The sequence below is a fragment of the Tursiops truncatus genome, chromosome 1 (assembly GCF_011762595.2).
Source record: "Tursiops truncatus isolate mTurTru1 chromosome 1, mTurTru1.mat.Y, whole genome shotgun sequence".
In the NCBI taxonomy this organism is placed as follows: domain Eukaryota; kingdom Metazoa; phylum Chordata; class Mammalia; order Artiodactyla; family Delphinidae; genus Tursiops; species Tursiops truncatus.
In genome coordinates, this window is record NC_047034.1 from 35152632 (window position 1) to 35171687 (window position 19056).

Genomic DNA, 19056 nt, shown 5'->3' on the forward strand with positions numbered 1-19056 from the left:
TGTTCCAACTATCCAAATCCGCTTAACCTTGGTGTTGCCGAGGCATCTTAACTTTTCAGAAAAGTAAAGGGAAAACCCCCACCCATTCCAAGGAAGAAGACAGGAAGAGCCTTCTTTCCAGGGGGTCTGGTGCAGCAGGACGAAGGCTGGGAATTTGGAGACATTTAGTTCAGGCTTCGCCAACCACATGATCTCCTCTGGCCTCAGTTTCCTCATCCTTAAAATGGCTCTGAGCCCTACCATCCGTGGCATCCCATTGCAGGGGAGTCAGGGGAGTCTATATAAAAGAGGGATGTCATCTAGTATGGTTACCGAGGTTAAATGAAAATATTCGTGGCGCCGGTGGTGTCACAAAATGGGATTATTACTATTGGTTTCCTTTGTTAACTCATTACCCTCCGGAGGGACGCCCCTCAGTGAAGTCTGAGAAATTACCCATGTCTTTCGTTCTTATTTTATTCATATTCAAGGGAGGTTTTAGAATTCTAGGCTGCAACTTGCTAAGAGATAGCTGACTGTGAGGTGCCGGCTGCCACTTCTGAGGCAGAAATCGGGGGCTTCTATTTCACAAACCCTCCGTCAGGGCCTTTCTCCGTCCCCAGCCGCGGCCCTCAGGCCTCAGCCAGCGACAAGAGAACCTCAGGCGGCGGGTTCCGAGCCTCCCGCCTCCCACCTTCCGGGGCCAGCTAGAGCTTCCGAGACACGCGCCGCTCAGTGGGGAGAGGCCTCCGCCCCGCCCCTGTGCGTGTCCGCGTAGTTGCGCAGAGGCGTTTCCCGGGGCGTGCCGCGGTTGCTAGGCGACCACACCACTCCCCTTCCCGCCCCTGCTGCTCCTCTGGCTGTTCTCGACCCCAGCCAGTCCCCAGCGAACGCGCGCGGAGCTGCAGGGTGTGCAAGAGAGTGTTAACCGAGGAAACGTCGCGGCCCGGGAGGCAGCCGCCCCAGCGCAGGTGGACGCTGCTCGCCTGACCGTCCAACCGCCGCCCCTCCCTCCGGGGGTCCCGAGCTGACGGATGGGAGGCACAGCTCGCGGGCCCGGGCGGAAGGATGCGGGGCCGCCAGGAGCCGGCCTCCCGCCCCAGCAGCGGAGGTAACGGCGCCGGGGGATAACGGTCTGGGACGCCCGAGTGAGCCGCTGAAACTGGCAGGCGAGGTCGGGGGGCGTGGATGGACTGGGCTGGAGGTTGAGCGAGTCCCCAAGCAGGAAGGACGAGGGAAGGGGTCTGACTCCCTCCCCGGGACTGGCCCACCCTCTTCCTCTCCATCAGCTCCCCTGCCCCCAGCCCAGCGCGGGAGTGGGCCAGAGCGGAGTTAGGGAAAGAAGAATTCCCACCATGGGGATTATTTCTGAAGTCCTAGATCGGGGGTATATGGTAAGGAACTCAGAAGCTGGGATTTTTTGTGGGGCTTTTTAGCAAACTGGGGGAGACAGGGAGCAATACCTTTTCAAATAAGCCCTGTTGCTCAGAGCAGATAACCAAGGGCTTTGCCGTGAGGGGTGTAGGTGAGGGGCTCTGCTGAGTAGGGCTTTCTGTGGATCATGTTTTGAGAGATTCTCCACCTTGCATTGTATTTTACACCTTAATGGAGAGTACGGACCACCTGCCCACTTCATTTGCATGGAGACTACCTTTGGGTAATTTTCTTTGGCTATTTATAGGAAATCTTGTAGGTCTTCAGTCTGTCTTTTTCTCTGTAAATGTGGACGTCTGTCCCATTTTGTTTTATTCGTGCTGTTGGCAAAGAATCAGTCACAGCCAGAATTTTTGGTTCTTGTCAATGAAGCAGTTCCCGTTAAAGGCATAATTTTATCAGAATGTAAGCATGTTTTTTAAAAAGAGAACATTCCAAAAATATTTGTATTGGGTTTTCTGTTTGGTTTTTGTTTTTCGTTTTTTTTTTCTCTTTGTATTCCTATAACACATCGATTAAGAAAACTCTAGAACTAATTTGACAAAACAGTTTTTATAAGCCACTAAAATATTTCAGCATAGTTTTAAAGATTAAAAAAAATTCTTCCCTTGCAGCTGGTTCATTATCATTGTATTCATAGTCTATCATGTAAAAATGATACAATGAAATGCTGATGTGTGTTACTGGGAAATCCGTGTTCTTGGTGGCGGATGAAATACATTATTCAGAGCCATCTTGTGGATTAAATAAATCCTCTCCGTCTTTTGTGTTCCCTTACAGCGGTGGAGGCACAGTGTTAAAGAGCAGAGAAATGATCATTTGGCATTTAGCTTCCACCATCCACCAGAAAATTAAGTGGGTAAAGATGTGGAATCCAGTACATTTTGTAATTTAGAGAATCCCTATAGTATTTGCTGTAGAATTCACTGTATTTTTCTACAAGTTAGATAGATGTTAAGTAGGAAAGTAAATAAATAAATAAAGAGAAAACAGCCCTAAGAAGGCCTTTTATTTCTTGCTTGTGAGACCCAGAAGTGCGTAGACTGGAACTACTCTTCCCTTTACAACATGTGGCCAACGGCTCAGAGAGGAAGGTAGAGTAGCCAGTGGTAGAGCTGAGATTAGAATCCAAGTCTCCGACTTGAAAATACAGTTCTCTGTCTTGTTTGTTTGTTCTGGTTAGCTTTTAGGCTTCAGATTTCAACTAGCCTTCGTTTTCAAGTAGTAAGTTAAATGAGATTCTTTTGATAGCCCCTATTGTTAACAACATTCAGAAAGTAAGATTTATGTTAACGATTTCAAAATATAAACCTAGAAATGCTGTCCTTTCTTTAAAAATAAAAAAAGGAGGAAAAGTTGGGTTTCCTCTCTTCCTCTGCCAAATACCCCTGTGGTGTGTATTCAGTGCCAAAATGCAGTGTGGACATTTGTTTGTCTTAATTATTCTTTGTAGCAGATATGAAGCAGTTAAGACACAGGGTGTTTTGGAAATACAAATTTATATACTTCGGTTACTGACAGATTTTATCTGTAATCCTTTCAACTAGATTGGGTGATGGTGTCTATGATACCTTCGTGATGATAGATGAAACCAAATGCCCACCCTGTTCAAATGCACTCTGCAATCCTTCTGAACCACCTCTACCCAGAAGACTAAATGTAAGTAAATGAAGTAATTCTTTGAGCTCTAATGGGCCTGGAAAGGAGGAAGTGCTACTTTAAATGGTCAAGGGACAGTTACATCTCACTGGTAACCCAGGCTCTTATTTATTCACTTTTGGTTTCTCTTGACTTCCAATAACAATTTCTGTGGTCCAAGTTCAGCTTTTCAGAATGATTTTGATTTGGAACCCACCTATTCCTTTCAATCACTGGGGTAAATAGGGGAAAAAATGACATGCTACTTTTATCTAGATAGTGGTTATTTTTTTAATAGAATGATATGTGCAGTATATTATGATGGCTCATTTTAACAAGAACAAGAAACAGAAAATACCTCTGAACTTACAGATCTGCAGATTTTCCCTGCACGGTAGAAATGCAGTCCTAGCTTATTAGTATGCTTAAGAGAACCATTTTATAGATCATAAATAGAACTTGAACAATACATTTTGGTTTCGATACATTTAATCATTTTGGAGCTTGCAGACATTTAGCTTTTGACACCGTTTTATGTTTAAGAGAATAAATTAATTCCCATTCCCTCGGCACTCGTGGAGTGGTAGGGAGAGCAGGGTTTGGACAAGTTCCATGATAGGGAGAATCTCTCCTGTGACTTTAAAATTTGCTGCATGTATCATCAATGAACAAACTGAATAATTGAGTAGACTAATTTATCAATAATTCTCCTTCATATTTCTGTTTAAGACCTAAAATTATTTCTATGTAAAAAACTGCTTGCATTTTTCATAGTCCTTCCCAACGGTTTGTCAGCTTTTGCCATTAAAAATCAACCCCTTCACTACTTTCAAGGCTAATAATATTACAAAATACGGGCTACATATATTTGGAAGGCTGGTCACCCTATTTTTAATCTCCTTTCTGAAGTGCAGTAAGTTTCCATTCTCCACAAGCTTATTTTTTTTAATATGTAAAAACCTCTAAGAGCTCCAGAACCACCTATATACTCCTTGTGTTGACTATCAGATTTCGTGGTTACTTGCTGACAATTAGCACATCTGTCTGGGAAACTTTTACAGTCGGTCATCATGTGACTTAAAGTCCATTTTAACTTTACTTCAGAGTTGGCCAGTGCTAATCACCATATAGTAGGGCAATTAAATTGTATGTTTCAGGATCAAAATGAATTTTTTTACTGTATGGTATTCAGAGTAACACAGCTTGCAAAACACAAGATTTTAGATTCTAAACCAATGGTGTCTTTGCAAATTTTGCTGAAAAAAGTGCTTTTGACCTCTTAGTAACACTTATAGTTCATTATGCCATGACTCCATTGTGAGACGCTATTGCTCATTTCACAGAGTCCTTTGGCTTCATTGTTTATCCAAGATGCCCTTACACTCTTGTTGTAAACTATAAATCATCTGCTCATAGGCTTTTATTGGGTTAGCTTTGTGTTGCAGAGATTTAGGGTGGAGAGCGAGGGAGAGGGTGGTGTTCTATATCTGGATGAGAAGGATATTCCTTTTCTGAATTTCTCAGCAAGATCTTTAAGACTTGATTAACACAGTTGAAGATTCTATTTGAAGTGTCGAGAGTGCTCCAAATTGATCAGCTCGGTGCTTTGTGACCACCTAGAGGGGTGGGATAGGGAGGATGGGAGATGCAAGAGGGAGGAGATATGGGGCTATATGTATATGTATAGCTGATTCACTTTGTTATAAAGCAGAAACTAACACACTATTGTAAAGCAATTATACTCCAATACAGGGATGTTAAAAAAAAAAAAGAGTGCTCCAAATTAAAAATGTATATGAAGCATTCTTAAATAAAACATGATTAATCTGGCATTATTTGTCTCTCTGGATATAATTACATAGTTAAATATTTGAAGTCGATTGCAGACATTGGTCAGTTATTGTGATTATAACCCTAGACTAGAAATATATAGTGTTTTGTAACTACTTTAACATGTGTGAAAATTGTAGATTCTCCTAGAACAATGGAAGGAAGATTTTATTTATAGCACAGCAGACTTGATACATAATTGATTCAGACCAGTATTTGAGTTATTACAGGAAAGGAAAGAAAGCTAAGGCGAGAATCCCTCCCTGTGTGGAAAAATTCCTTTCTGGAATTCTTCAGATTCATTGGAGGTTCAAACCTTGACAGTCCACAGAGGACTAGACCTGAAGTGTCTCGTTCTGTTCTGGGAGCCACACTTGCAGAGAGACATAACGTGCAGCCCATAACATGTTGAGAACGTGAATAGGATATAGTAAGGCAGCCTGACCCAGGCTGTGTGAGGTGGAGGATGTGATGGGGATGATGAGCCTAGAGAAAAAGTGGTGAAGGCAGGACAGCCCCTATTAGGCATCTGAAGGGCTTTAACATGGAAATTTGGACACTCCTGCGTAGTTCCGGAGGGCAAAATAAGACTTAATTTGCAGAGAGATCTAGGCTCACTTTAAGGAAAAACCATGAGTCAGGAAATCCAAATGGCATCCTTAATCTTATTGTAATAGTTCTGTGGAAATTAAATTTCTGTTCTTATTAACATTCTGTACCTGAGACCCTCTCTTTATCACAAACAGAAATGAATACCTCCAGAGCCAGCACAGCCTTACATGTAGGCAGAGTAGGTGAAATACCCAGGGGTGGACCCTGGACCACAAATACCTTTCCTACCAGCTTGTCATTGATGACTGCGGGTCCTAGAGAGTCATTCCCTTGGGTTAAGGCATTGATCTTGTTAAGGGGCAAATATCTCTGGAGAGATAACCCATTAAATTGCATGGCAAGTTGAAAGGAGGTTTTATGTGGGGGAGAAAGTGGGTGAGGTGTTTCCATGCATCCTAAGGGAAGGCTGCTTGTGCAGGCCTTCATGGAGCAGAAGGCATAGTTAATGCCAGATGTCTGGTGGAGGGAGTCTGGAGCTGCAGAGGAAGGTACCACAGAGAGAAAAGCTAAGCTAAAAGGGGAAAGGGAGGGTGTATTGGAGTTTAAACAATATATTGAGAATTTTGCCGAATTGTTACCAGTGTTTTTAACATGTTTTATAGTTTCTGAGGGTCTTTCACATATATTATTAATTATAATTTGATTCACACAACATCCTGCAAGGAGGTATTATTATCCACATTTTAAAGATAAAGAAATTGAGGCTAAGAAACTGGGCTAAAGGTTAAGCCTACCCTGGGACCTACAGTTTTGGAGCAGTGTAGCCAGGACCCCAACCTAGGCCTTCTGACTTCACATTTCTTCAGAATGTGTCCCCAGGACTTTAGCAGTAAATATTTAGATGCATTTAGGTTAGGTAGTAAAAATTTAAGGAAAACTGGTTTAGATGCATGCAAATATTTGGTTTTGTTATGTAAATCTACCTAAAACCAAATAATTATAATTCCCTAGTTCAGCCAAACCTATCTCCTAATAGATTGTAGTGCCTTGAGGTAACCTGTTTTTTGGCACTTTTATAATTGTGAACAATTAGTGCTCATGTGAATGTTAGATGGATGGATGAGACCTTTTTTTTTCATCCCTAAAAACAGGAATGGTTATTTGACTTCATTGCTGATAAAAAAAAAAAAAAATGTTGCATTATATTTACATTTTAGCAAGGTGTTTAGGTTCTGTCTGCAAGCCTATTTTATTTTCTTGACTAATGATAGTTCTCTATTTTGGTATCAGAGATCTCTCCTGGTCCGTATCTTGCCTCTTTATTTAGAAACTCAATGCCAAAGTATGGCTACCGTTGTACTGGCTGCTTTGCTTATACGTAAGATGGTGCAGTGCCTCATTTTTGTAACGGTAGTACTATATAAATGTTTAAATTGATTAAATGACCTAAAAGAAGCAGGCAGAAACTAATGTCATGCTTTTATAACTAAATTAGGGGCTGTCTAAAGTATGCCAACACTTAATTTTTTTTTATCCCTTTTTTGTTTTTTATATTTTCATCTTTTGTATTTCTATTTATATAGGTGATGGGTCAGGTGTTGTTTGCTTAGGTTATATTAAAATTCTACTTTTTAAATGGTTGGCCACTTTGGATCATTACCTTATAATTTGAGTTATATTTTAAGAGATCATAAATATAGCTCAGAGCTTCTCTGGAATTATCTACCCCTGATCATAGAGGCTCTCAATCATACAGATCAGGGGTACAGTTATTCAGGGTCTGTTAAGAAAAATAGTTGTTCTTTGAAGTATCCCAGACTTTTTTTTTTTTTTTGCGGTACGCGGGCCTCTCACTGTTGTGGCCTCTCCCGTTGTGGAGCACAGGCTCCGGACGCACAGGCTCAGAGGCCATGGCTCACGGGCCCAGCCGCTCCGCGGCATGTGGGATCTTCCCAGACCGGGGCACGAACCCGTGTCCCCTGCATCGGCAGGCGGACTCTCAACCACTGCGCCACCAGGGAAGGCCAGCCCGACTTTTTTTTTTAAACAACAGATTTAGCACTTTTTTTCTTCTTTCCTTCTAGCACATTCTTATATTTTTCTTAGTATTTTTTTTAGTGTTTGGCTTTTTCGTTGTCTTTCCCTCCATCGAGTTTCAAAGAATCGTATTTCATTTCAGAGGTATTTAATAAGTAGAGTTTTCTTCTGTGGGTTATTGTTCCTTGCAGGAAAAGGTGATGCCAAATCAAGTAAAAAGAGTTGTATGCCTCTGTCACGTAGGCTTTTGTTGAGGGAGACTAGTGTATGTGTCTAGGAGCAAGGGAGGGAGAGAGAAAGGAGACTCTTTGTCTTTAGGAGAGTTTTACAAGAAGCACCCTGGGGCCTTAGATTCTCACTGCTATTCATCAGATACATAAAGAATTGGCCTTGGTGATCTCAAGAGTTCTCTCTGGATTAGAAATTTTGTGATTCAATGACCTGAGTTAGAAAGATGTGATCATTTATTTGGGGACCCAGGAGTAGATGATGAGGCCTTGGTTGATTCCAGGCCAAGGTCAACGTTCAGCCCTACTGGAGAATAGTACAGGCACTAGGAGAACCTGGTACCAGGTTATGTTAATGTTCTGGACCAAGGTTCCGAAGACCTGGGGATCACTTCCTGCCTCTGTCCCTTTATCATTTACAGAACACTTTAATATGTATTAATTTGCTCCTGGTACATGTCCTTAAGATTTGGGAAGATATTTGAAACAGTTTGTAACAATATAGGACAGTATATATATAACAAGTGCCAGATTATGTGGTAGACTCAAAAAGCTGCAGTTAAGATGTGAGTGGAGCCGTAGTTAGTACGGGCTTGGAGTAGTTCTAAGTGGAAGAGGGAGGACTAGCACTGGGCTTTGAAAGAGCGTAGGATTTGAGTGGATGGGGTGAAAAGATTCTCGGTAGGAAGACATACCAGTTAGAAGGAATCTAGCATGTTTCGGGTATGGTAAGGTGACCGTCTTGTTTTGAACAAAGGGGAGGCCTATGTAGCGGGGTTGGGGTGGCCATAGCAGTCAGGGAACCTAAGGATTAACATAACACGAGTTTCTAGAGACTCCTGCTTCTCTTATCTCACTTTTGGGTCTTTTAACTACACAACTGGCATGTTTTGTTGTTTTGTTCAGTCAGGGGGACGATTCTTTCATTCTTCCACCGTTTTTAGTGACTCTAACATGGATTCACTTCTCTTTGCCGTAGATCACCACTGAGCATTTAACAAGAGATCCTACTCAGCGCTTTCTGAATGGAGGTGAGATGAAGGTAGAACAACTATTTCAAGAATTTGGCAACAGAAGATCTGATACTTTTCAGTCAGATGGCGTCAACGACTCTGAAAAATGCTCTCCTACAGTTTCTCAGGGTAAAAGTTCAGATAGTTTGAATACAGCAAAATCCAGCAGTTCATCCAAAGCCCCCAAAGTGTTGCCTCTGACTCCAGAACAAGCGCTGAAGCAATATAAACACCACCTCACTGCTTATGAGAAGCTGGAAATCATCAATTATCCAGAAATTTACTTTGTGGGTCCAAATGCCAAAAAAAGGCATGGAGTTATCGGTGGTCCCAATAATGGGGGTTACGATGATGCAGATGGGGCCTATATTCATGTGCCTCGAGACCATCTAGCTTATCGATACGAGGTGCTGAAAATTATTGGCAAGGGCAGTTTTGGGCAGGTAGCCCGGGTCTATGATCACAAACTTCGACAGTACGTGGCCCTGAAGATGGTACGCAATGAAAAGCGCTTCCATCGCCAAGCAGCCGAGGAGATCCGGATTTTGGAGCACCTTAAAAAGCAGGATAAAACCGGTAGCATGAACGTCATTCATATGCTGGAAAGTTTCACGTTCCGGAACCATGTTTGCATGGCCTTTGAGTTGCTGAGCATAGACCTGTATGAGCTCATTAAAAAAAACAAGTTCCAGGGTTTTAGCATCCAGTTGGTTCGCAAGTTTGCTCAATCCATCTTGCAATCCTTGGATGCCCTCCACAAAAACAAGATCATTCACTGTGACCTGAAGCCAGAAAACATTCTCCTGAAACACCATGGACGCAGTGCGACTAAGGTCATTGACTTTGGGTCCAGCTGTTTTGAGTACCAGAAGCTCTACACATATATCCAGTCTCGGTTCTACAGAGCTCCAGAGATCATCTTAGGAAGCCGCTACAGCACGCCCATTGACATATGGAGTTTTGGCTGCATCCTTGCAGAACTTTTAACAGGACAGCCTCTCTTCCCTGGAGAGGATGAAGGAGACCAGCTGGCCTGTATGATGGAGCTTCTAGGGATGCCACCACCAAAACTCCTGGAGCAATGCAAACGTGCCAAGTACTTCATTAACTCCAAGGGCCTACCTCGCTACTGTTCCGTGACCACTCAGGCAGATGGGAGGGTTGTGCTTGTGGGAGGTTGTTCACGGAGGGGTAAGAAGCGGGGTCCCCCAGGCAGCAAAGACTGGGGGACAGCACTGAAGGGGTGTGATGATTACTTATTCATAGAGTTTTTGAAAAGGTGTCTTCACTGGGACCCCTCTGCCCGCCTGACCCCAGCTCAAGCACTAAGACACCCTTGGATTAGCAAGTCTGTGCCCAGACCTCTCACCATTGAAAAGGTGTCAGGCAAAAGGCTAGTAAATCCTGCAAATGCTTTCCAGGGCCTGGGTTCCAAGCTGCCTCCAGTTGTAGGAATAGCCAATAAGCTTAAAGCTAACTTAATGTCAGAAACCAGTAGTGGTATACCTCTGTGCAGTGTATTGCCAAAACTGATTAGCTAATGGACAGCTGGTGTGCTCAGAGATGATATGTAGGTATTTTTAATTATCTTGCAAACCTGAAAATGGAAAAAAAACCCAAGCCCATTCATGGATATGGTTTTGGTAGACTAGATATCTTTTTTTAACAAGGCAAAGCATTTTTATATGACTGTAAAAGAACTCTTGAAGGGCTAATTACCTAACCAGCTTGTATTGTCCATCCTGGGATACATAGTAAAAGGCACTTTATAGGTCAGTGCATCTTTTGTTATTATCGTCAGGTGTTCATCAACCTGTGTATTATTCTGTTGGTTTAAATCCCTTTCTCTCAAGGTAGACGATGTACCAGAAAGTATATCCTGAACATTCACTTCTAGTCTCCCTTGGCATCTGTTGCAGAGGGTTAATTTGGGACATGGCCGTAGTTATAGATGAGACTCAAAGCTAGATCTCTGGCGCCAGCAGCCTGTCCTGTGGGCTCATGCTAGGTGAAAGGGCTCACAGCAGAGTATGGGGTGGGGGAAGCTCCGGAAAGCTGTGGGTCTCGTCTCGTCACTGCTTCCAAGTGGCTCATTTCTCTGCCCTTCAATCCTGTGATGCCTGGTGTTTTTATTGTATGTTGTCGTTACTATTTTTATTTATTATTATTTTGCCACTGGTTTGTTTCCTGGGCACTCAAAGCATTTTACAGACATCTTACCACTTCACAAAGTACTGGCTTTAAAACAAGTCATATGCATCCCTCCTCCCATCTCTAAGGAAGATAAAGAAGTTCTTGGCCCCAAATGACCCAGAACGTTAAAGGTAGAATCAGCCTGCAAACTGCAGTTCTGCATTTCCATGGACTCTTTCCTTATAAAAGTGATTGCTATCACATAACCCGAACTACAGCTTCATTGCTTTCGCTCCTCTTTCCAGCTATCTGCCACCTTAATGTGCCACAATTTTCTCACTTTCAGTTTAAACCGAAGACTATTCCCTAGACTGGGAGTGAGCTTCAGATATAAGAAGAAAATCCAGAAACTGGTGGTAATCCATTTCATTTTTTCTTCACTTCAACGTCCTCTCTTTTTCTCTGCTAAGATTTAAACAGTGAGGGCTGGTGATAAAACTACTTGCTAGCCAGATGCCTTATTCAGAAGGACGGTGAAAGGGACAGTAACTAACTCACTGCTGCAGTTTTGCTTTCTTCCCCCTGCCGTGTCTCTACTTCCACCCTCCTCCAGAACAAGAGTCCACCTGAACTCTGTCCCGACAGTGTGTCCTTCAGAGTAGACCGTTGCTTTCTCCAACACTGTTCTCAGGACTATCCAGTTCCATTTTTATGATAGAATTTAGTCTCTACAGATTCCATAAGGTCGGAACGAGGCTGTTTTTGTTGGGCAGCACAGTCACAAAAAGAAGGAAAATGCCATGGGCATGTTACTTAAGGAACCTGTGCCTTAACCAAAAGTATTCCTCACAGCACAGGCTGTGAGAACAAATGTCCAGAGCATGGCCCCAGCCTGTCAGGCACAAGGACCACAGGGCAGAGAAGGGTTCAGACTGTGACCTCAGCCTCTTAAAATGGGGATGTCCTGGTACTTCTGTGGACTGAGCAAGTGGACTATTTAAAACCTTAATTATTTCCCCTACCCCTAGTTTAGGGAAGGCAATGGCATATGCAGCTCCTTTCAGCCCCCTAACTCCTGCTGAGTGCTCGAACTTACAGAGAAGTTGTGTAAGCCTCCTGCCTTATCTAGGCAGAGCACATGGTGAGGTGGCCTTTCCAGTCGTTATCTGTGTGGGAGACCTGCTCTCTTAAGCAAACTGTGTTGAAAGGACTGCAACCCCAGACGCATCTGCCACGTGCAGGATTTCGATGTTTGTGTTGTCAGTGAGATGTCTCCTTGGTCAGCCGGCATTGTGTGTGACTTGGGAGAGAAGGGAGCCTGTGGCCGAGGTTGGCATGTGGTCTGTTTTTGTGTAGTGAATGGACCATGAGGTTACAGAACCTGGGCCAAGCGACAGGATATAGACAACCCATGACATTGTACCCATTCTAGAAAGCTCTGGGAGGGTGAATGGGTGTGTTTATGCCTAAATTTGGCAACCTAGAGGGTGACGCAGAGCAGAGTCATTCAAGTTGGCATGGCTGTCTTCTGCAGGCCGGTTCAAGTTCGGGGAGAGTGGGCTGCTCTAAAACATGGCGTTTGTACCAGATGGATTTGAGGAGGTTTATGAGTGTTTCAAGTTTAGGGACAATTGTAGTTTTTAGAAGCTGTCACCCTTTTTCTAGCCACTGTCAGATTTTTGCTTGGATCCCTGCCCAGCCATAGCACTGAATGACCAAATTGGATCAGAGTTAGTACAGAGATTCAGGCTGTGTCTTACGGTTGCTAGATTGTTCTTCAGCCATTTTATCATTTCGATTAAACAGGTCAAGTTGGTTGACTTTTTTTTTTTTTTAATATTTATTTATTTATTTGGTTGCACAGGGTCTTAGTTGTGGCAGGCGGGCTCCCTAGTTGCAGCTCGCGGGCTCCTTAGTTGCGGCTCGCCGGATCCTTAGTAGCAGCGTGTGGGCTCCTTAGTTGTGGCAGGCAGGCTCCTTAGTTTTGGCTTGCAGGCTTCTTAGTTGTGGCTCACCCATTCCTTAGTTGTGGCACGCGGGCTCCTTAGTTGTGGCATGCGAATTCTTAGTTGCAGCATGCATGTGGGATCTAGTTCCCTGATCAGGGCTCGAACCTGGGCCCCCTGCATTGGGAGCGTGGGGTCTTAACCACTGTGCCACCAGGAAAGTCCCACCTTCTTTTATTGATTTTTTGTTTTGTTTTTTTTTTTACAGTGTGGAGTTGGAGAGCAGAAAGGTACTCCAAGGTTTGTTCCTGGGTGTGGGTTTGGGGGGCTTGGAACTACATTTGTTGAATCACAGTAAATGAAGTAGTATGCACCATCATGAATGAGGAACACTCTGTATTGCTATTTGGAAACTGGATATGAGGCTCCCAATCTCAAAATCAATGCAACTTTCTCCAGGGGTCAGCTATTCAGAAAATCTTGGCTTCAATAGAAGGTCTAAGGTATATGGGCATTCAGGAGGATCTGCCCAGTCTTCCAGACAGAAACATTTCCACTATCGTGACAAAGGGATGAGGGCAGTTTGGCTGGGTTGCGTTGTTCCCTGAAGTGTGTGGGTAGAATGGCTTTTGTAGGTAGAAGGCAGGGACCAGGCTGATTCATCTTTGCAACACCCTCACTTGGGAGCAGCAGCCAGCACCTTCCCCACCCTTCACCACCACCATCATCACTCCCTCCTCATCTCACTTGGTTCCTCTGAATCTGGATCCCATGATTGTGTCTCGTTGGCATCCTCAATTCCCCTTCCTCCTTGCCCTTCTCACTGAACTAGCCTCATAATCCCTCAACATGGACCAATTATACATCTGGATTCTCACCTGCATTGTCCACTTTTGGGGGAAAAGATTGTTCAGTTGTGAAAATGGGTACCCCACAAAATACCAGGCAATGAACCTGCAGCATTATCTCATTTGCTACCTCTGCAGGATGGGAGTTATTATTATCCCCCTTAACCAGATAAGAAAACTGAGGCTCGGTTAGTTCTTTTTCGATGGTAGATTTGAGGAGCATCTTGGGGAGATAGAATTATTTATGCCTTACTTGTTTGTCAGCTAAGAATAGCTGCTGCTATTTTAATTTCATAATGTCAGTGTCTTTTTGACGCCCCACCCCTCTTGATTAAATTATCACTTTATTTGGTCAAGATTTTTTGGAGCCAATGAGAAGGATGACAGTAGAAACCAAAAGTGTTTGTTTTCCTTACATCTCTGAAGGTGACAAAATCTGGAAGAGGAAATGAGGGTGAAGTCCCAAGTTTCTGATTGAGCTCTAGGAATGAGGTGGCAGGTTTCTTTATATCATCTGTTATTATCATTGTCACTAGAATACAAAGGTCATTGAATCTTACTGCATGAGTTAGTTTTATCTTTAACCACTCAGCTCCAAGAGAATGCCAGAAACTGTCTGCTGATTCTCTTCGTGTGTCTTCTCCATATCTTACTTCTGGAGATGATGTTCAGGTTTTTTAAAGATAACAGTTTCTAAGTTGAGAAATGGGAGAAACCGTGTTCTAATGTATTCCTTGACTGGTCTGTGAGCACCGCCTTCCCAAAGCCTTGCCAGCTACTACATGGCTTGTCAGCAGTCCTTTGGGTGTTTCCCAAAGTTCACTCCAGTTCAGTAAGAGTCAGCAGTGAGGTGTAGCACACAACAGGGGCTTAGCAGGGAATGCAGAGATGGGTGGGTGATACGGTCCCAGCTCTTCCTGACCCAAACTTGCTGTGACTGACTTTTAGCCAGTCCACTTCAGTGTCTTCACTAGCAGGCAGTGGACTTCTCTTGCTACTCAGAGTGGGCTGTGGGCCAGACCAGCATCATCAGCATCTCCTGGAAATGCAGAGTGCCGGCCCCATCCTAGACCTTATCAATCAGAATCTGCACGTTAACAAGATTCCCAGGGGGTTCACACGCACATCAAAGTTTGAGAACTGGATTCTGAAATACACACTAACAACCGTCATTCTCCCCTTGCCCCAGGAACGAATAAAATAGTGAGGAGACCTGGGTTTGATGCCTGACTCCGAATATATTTCATCTCTGACTTGGGCAAGCTGCTTCCTCTGGAGCATCACAACATTGAGGTGTTTCTCCTGATTAAGGAGAATGGAGCTTAAACGCCCAACACCCACACAACTCTGACCCGACTTTTCTAACGGTAAAGTGAGAAACAAAAGCCAGGCCGCAAAGAGTGGAGCGGGGTCACTGTTTTTCACTTTATTTTAATTTATAGGAAAATTTAAATACAATTCTAGGTGGAACTTTTAAACGTTTTTAAAAAATTATTTGAAAAAAAGAAGCATTTAAGTCAGATCCATTTGGCTTTCCTTGCCACCTTCCCAAGCTCTTTCCATTCCCAACTGCCATCCAGGCAGGGACTCTTCTCACCCCTTTTATTGATTTTTAAATTTACAAAATCAACTGAGTTTCCAAACTGTTATTGACACAGTACAGAGCTGGGTAGGAATGTTTGTTTTATTTCATTCCTAAAATCATGTTTTTCTTTCAACATGGAAAATTGGCTAGTCCAGCTAATACCTGCTCATTTTATTAGACTCCATCCCACTTTCTACCCTCACAGTGATTGATCTGTTCATCATGTGCTATCACGATTTCTCTTGTGTTAGAGTGCGAGCTTCAAATGGGCATTCCCATTCATCATGAAGCTCTGCGTTAATCGGTTGTGATGCTACCGAGCATGTGCAGATGATGCAGGTTTGTTTCCGTCCGGGTACCAGGAGTGTGCTCACCTCTTGTCTTCTTTCAAGTCGACCTATGTAGTCAATCTCCCATCTCTTCTTTTTGAGAGAGGGTAATTGGAGAAGGGTTATGTGAGGCCACCTTCTTCTGGTCCGGTATTTGACACTGATAATAATGAAAAGGAAAATGCAACCATAACCTAACTATGATATAAAGATTCTGCTTCTGTCTCCCAGGGGCTCTGTGAAGAGGGAAAGAGTCTAACCCGCATCTCCTTTCCCAGATGAAATTAATTTATGACCGTAGTAGTATACTTTATTCCTAGGTGTTTTACGGTGCGGATTGGGACAGACAGGTTAGCTGGCTAATGTCATTGTATTTTAGTTTTCATGACACTGAATCTGTTAAGAACGGGGTTTCTTGCGTGATCAAAAAACTGAACAAAAGATTAAACAAAAATTTCAACTGTGAAACAGTGTGGATCTGTAGCAGCTGGTCATGTTGAAACTTTCTGTTTTGCTGAATTCCTAACTAGGCATAATTAAAGTTAAATGCGAAATTTTAGGTAGCAGCCGATAAATTGTTCTGGGATTTCCTAACAGAATACTCCTACTACTTTAGTGAATCATGGAAAACTCTTTCTCATTTACTTTTGATTATTTCTCTTTCATCTGTTATTCAATGTCATGAACACAGAAGTTGGAAGAGTGACAATGATTGTTCTAGACTGCGTCTGTATGCTTTTTCTCCTTTGAGAATTAAGGATAAGAGCTTATCCTTTGAACCAGGTAGAACTGCCGGAACACGCTCTCCTCTGTCTCTTCAGTCTCGCCAGAGGTGACCAGTCTGTACAGCCCTATAACTTAATATGCACAGAGCAACTGCAGGCATCCACAACGTGAACAACCTGGGTCTTCCAAACAAGGAGAGAGAGACAAGGCCAGGGATCAGCAAATCAAGGAAGAGTTGTCCTCTGCCAGGAATCAGCCTCTCAGTTTTTAATAACATTTTTAATATCCTCTTTTCAACATAACATGTCCCACTTTCACCTTCAAGCTGTGCTTCCTAAAGCCCAAGATTTTAAAAGAATTTACTTCCAAACCTGGCCTTCAACCAGAATGTGATTAGGGGTAATCCTCTCCAAGTGTCTGTCAAATTATGCCTGCTAATTTCAGCGAGAAAAGTTTTTCAGTGAACCCAACCATGTAAGGACTAAGCTCTCTGGTCCCTGAGAGCCATAGCCCCTGAGATAAGCCAGAGCTACAAATATATCGTCTAGACTTTAAAGAAAGGATATGATTCTTAATATAGCTCAGCAACCACTAAGTGAAGCCCAAGCTCTCATAATTTTTTCTGTGACAGGAGAAGCCTGCCTGACAGTTGACTCGAAAGATTCTCACCTCTTATTGCTACTACAGAAATAAACTAAAAAGAAAGGACTCCCCTAAATCAGGCCAGATGGTGACCTGTGGCTATTTCAGCTCAGGATGTCAGCCTCTAAAGCATCAGGTTTGAATCATTTGGGATCATGGGATTCTATCATTGTTCACTTGAATCTGCTGACACACTTCCTCTGGAAAGCGCAGTTTGGCATGGATGAGTCAGTGTTTTTCTGTTTTTTTTTTTAATTTTAGGTTGTTCGTTTTTTAAAAAATAAAAATTGCTTTGAGAATTTTTCAGCATCTCATAACTTTCAAAACCAAGGCTGACAACTTTCCCAGCAGGCCCTGAGTGCTATACTCTGAAATGTTCCCAGTGTGGTAGGCAAGTTATCAATCACTGAATTTTTAGGGCTGTGCTGCAGGTACAGCCTCTCTTAACTTGATGGCAATGACAGAGAAAGAAATGCTCGAAAAAGAAAATATTGGGATGAGAAAAGGAGTGGAATGAGAAACAGCCTTGTAGAGATTCATCCTATAATATCCTTTTAGTTCCCCAGAGCGCCTGTCCATAAGCTCTGGCATTGTTGTAAAGAAGGCAGATTGGGAAACAGGCGCAGTACTCAGGGATGGCCTGCTTCCCGGAGCCCTCACAATCGGCTCTCCCATCAGGAGAGAGTTATCACGTTTACTCTCCTGGGGCCTAAGCTTAGCTTAAGGATGAGGTCTGGCAAGCAGTTTAAGGAATGCAGCTTATTTGGGAAGTTTCCGGGGTTTTTGTCTGCGTGTAAGTAAAGCTTAAGGGAACTGAGCAAATGGAAAGGGAAAGAATGTTTTTGGGGCCCTCAGGCACCTTAGCTGCTGCCTGCTTCTGATTGGCCCTGAGCCCTTCCTGCCCCGGCAACAGGAGCTAAGTGGACGCGGAAGAACTGCCTTCTGCCACCCTTGAGTTGTCCCTTGGCTTCTTGAATGGGCTTCCTGCTTTAGGAGAGCAGGGCCTAAAGCTAGAAAAGGACCTTCCCATAACTCACATGAAGCTGCTGCATGTTAGAAAAACTAACTTCGGCTGGAGAAACTACAGGCCAGGGGGAAGTTAAAAGAACATAGCTGTTCAGATTCCCCCATGATCTAGTACACCCCAAGCCAGGACACTCCTATGGTTTTTTGTTGCGTTTAAGGCAAAAGCTTATCAGAGCTTAGAAAAGGCAGTGAAATGGCAATGAGAGCTCAAGGTGTGTTGTCCTTTGCCTTGCAATGTCCGGGAAGGCATCCGTCCAGAGGCACATGAACTGACTGTGGCTGGACGGTGCCAATGCTGAGGGCTGATCTTGACCTTTCCGTAGCATGCGTTTGGGTGCAATGCGCCCTGCTTGTTTACAGAGGCTGCTCAGCCCTGCCTCTGCAAGTGGCTGCTGACAGCTTCTGATGGCAAGCAGACTCGGGACACCCAATCCAAACCACCGCGGAAAATTCTTAATCATCCCTGGGGGGGATCCCTGGCCCAAACTAAACTCACCTCTGCCCTTCCGAAGCCCGTCCATACAGGCCTTCATTGGTGCATTTATTCTCTTGACAGTGACTTACTGAGCAACTGCTGTGTGTGTGAAAAAGTGCCCTCGAGTGGCATTTGCCAGGGATGGAGCGCGCCAGCAGCACTGTCGACTGTTTGTTCAGAATTTTAAAAAGCCAGGCAGTGGAGTTAGAGAAAATGCCAAGTTATCCACAGTCCGTTCTGGTTTTAAAATTTGAATAAATCTGCAAGTGAATGGGGTGGGAAGGGGAGAGAGTTTCAGAAGAGAATGTTCTTAGTCTGCCGAGAGTTGGAGTCTTGTGTTCGGAGCTGAAGGCTGAGGAGGAAAGATAGTGTAGAGACACGCTATCCCCTTGCTATGTGGCTCTCACTTCCCTCTGTTTCTGACCTTGAAGATGAGATGGGGTCACCCTCGGGGTTCCTCCGACATGATTTCAGGTCAGGGGTGTGACGCTTGCTGTTCCCTCCTCAAACATCAATTCTATTTCTAAGTTGCCATCCAAAGCAACCCTGGGGGGAGGAGGAAACGGCTGGCACCAGGCTTCCCCACCTCTCTTGCCTCTCTCTCCTTTATTTCCCTCGACAATAAGCTGGCTTGCG

General features: G+C 43.8%; 1 protein-coding gene across 10 annotated transcripts in view; it reads left to right on the top strand.

Annotated features, from left to right (window-relative positions):
* The first annotated feature begins 842 nt into the window (after positions 1 to 842).
* The window catches only part of DYRK3 (dual specificity tyrosine phosphorylation regulated kinase 3), a 32635-nt gene continuing 14421 nt past the window's right edge, over positions 843 to 19056 (top strand). Inside the window, exons 1-6 of one of the 10 annotated variants that reach the window (XM_073802551.1) lie at positions 843 to 1090; positions 2961 to 3072; positions 8677 to 9806; positions 11190 to 11259; positions 13058 to 13089; positions 16243 to 17218. In XM_073802551.1, coding sequence (XP_073658652.1) covers positions 1014 to 1090; positions 2961 to 3072; positions 8677 to 9806; positions 11190 to 11259; positions 13058 to 13089; positions 16243 to 16387 — 1566 coding nt within the window. In that variant the 5' untranslated portion in view covers positions 843 to 1013 and the 3' untranslated portion in view covers positions 16388 to 17218. Of the gene's footprint in view, positions 1091 to 1128; positions 1374 to 2960; positions 3073 to 8676; positions 17219 to 19056 lie in introns of those variants that run through there. The other 9 variants (XM_073802554.1, XM_073802556.1, XM_073802543.1 and 6 more) reach the window with 9 other exon arrangements.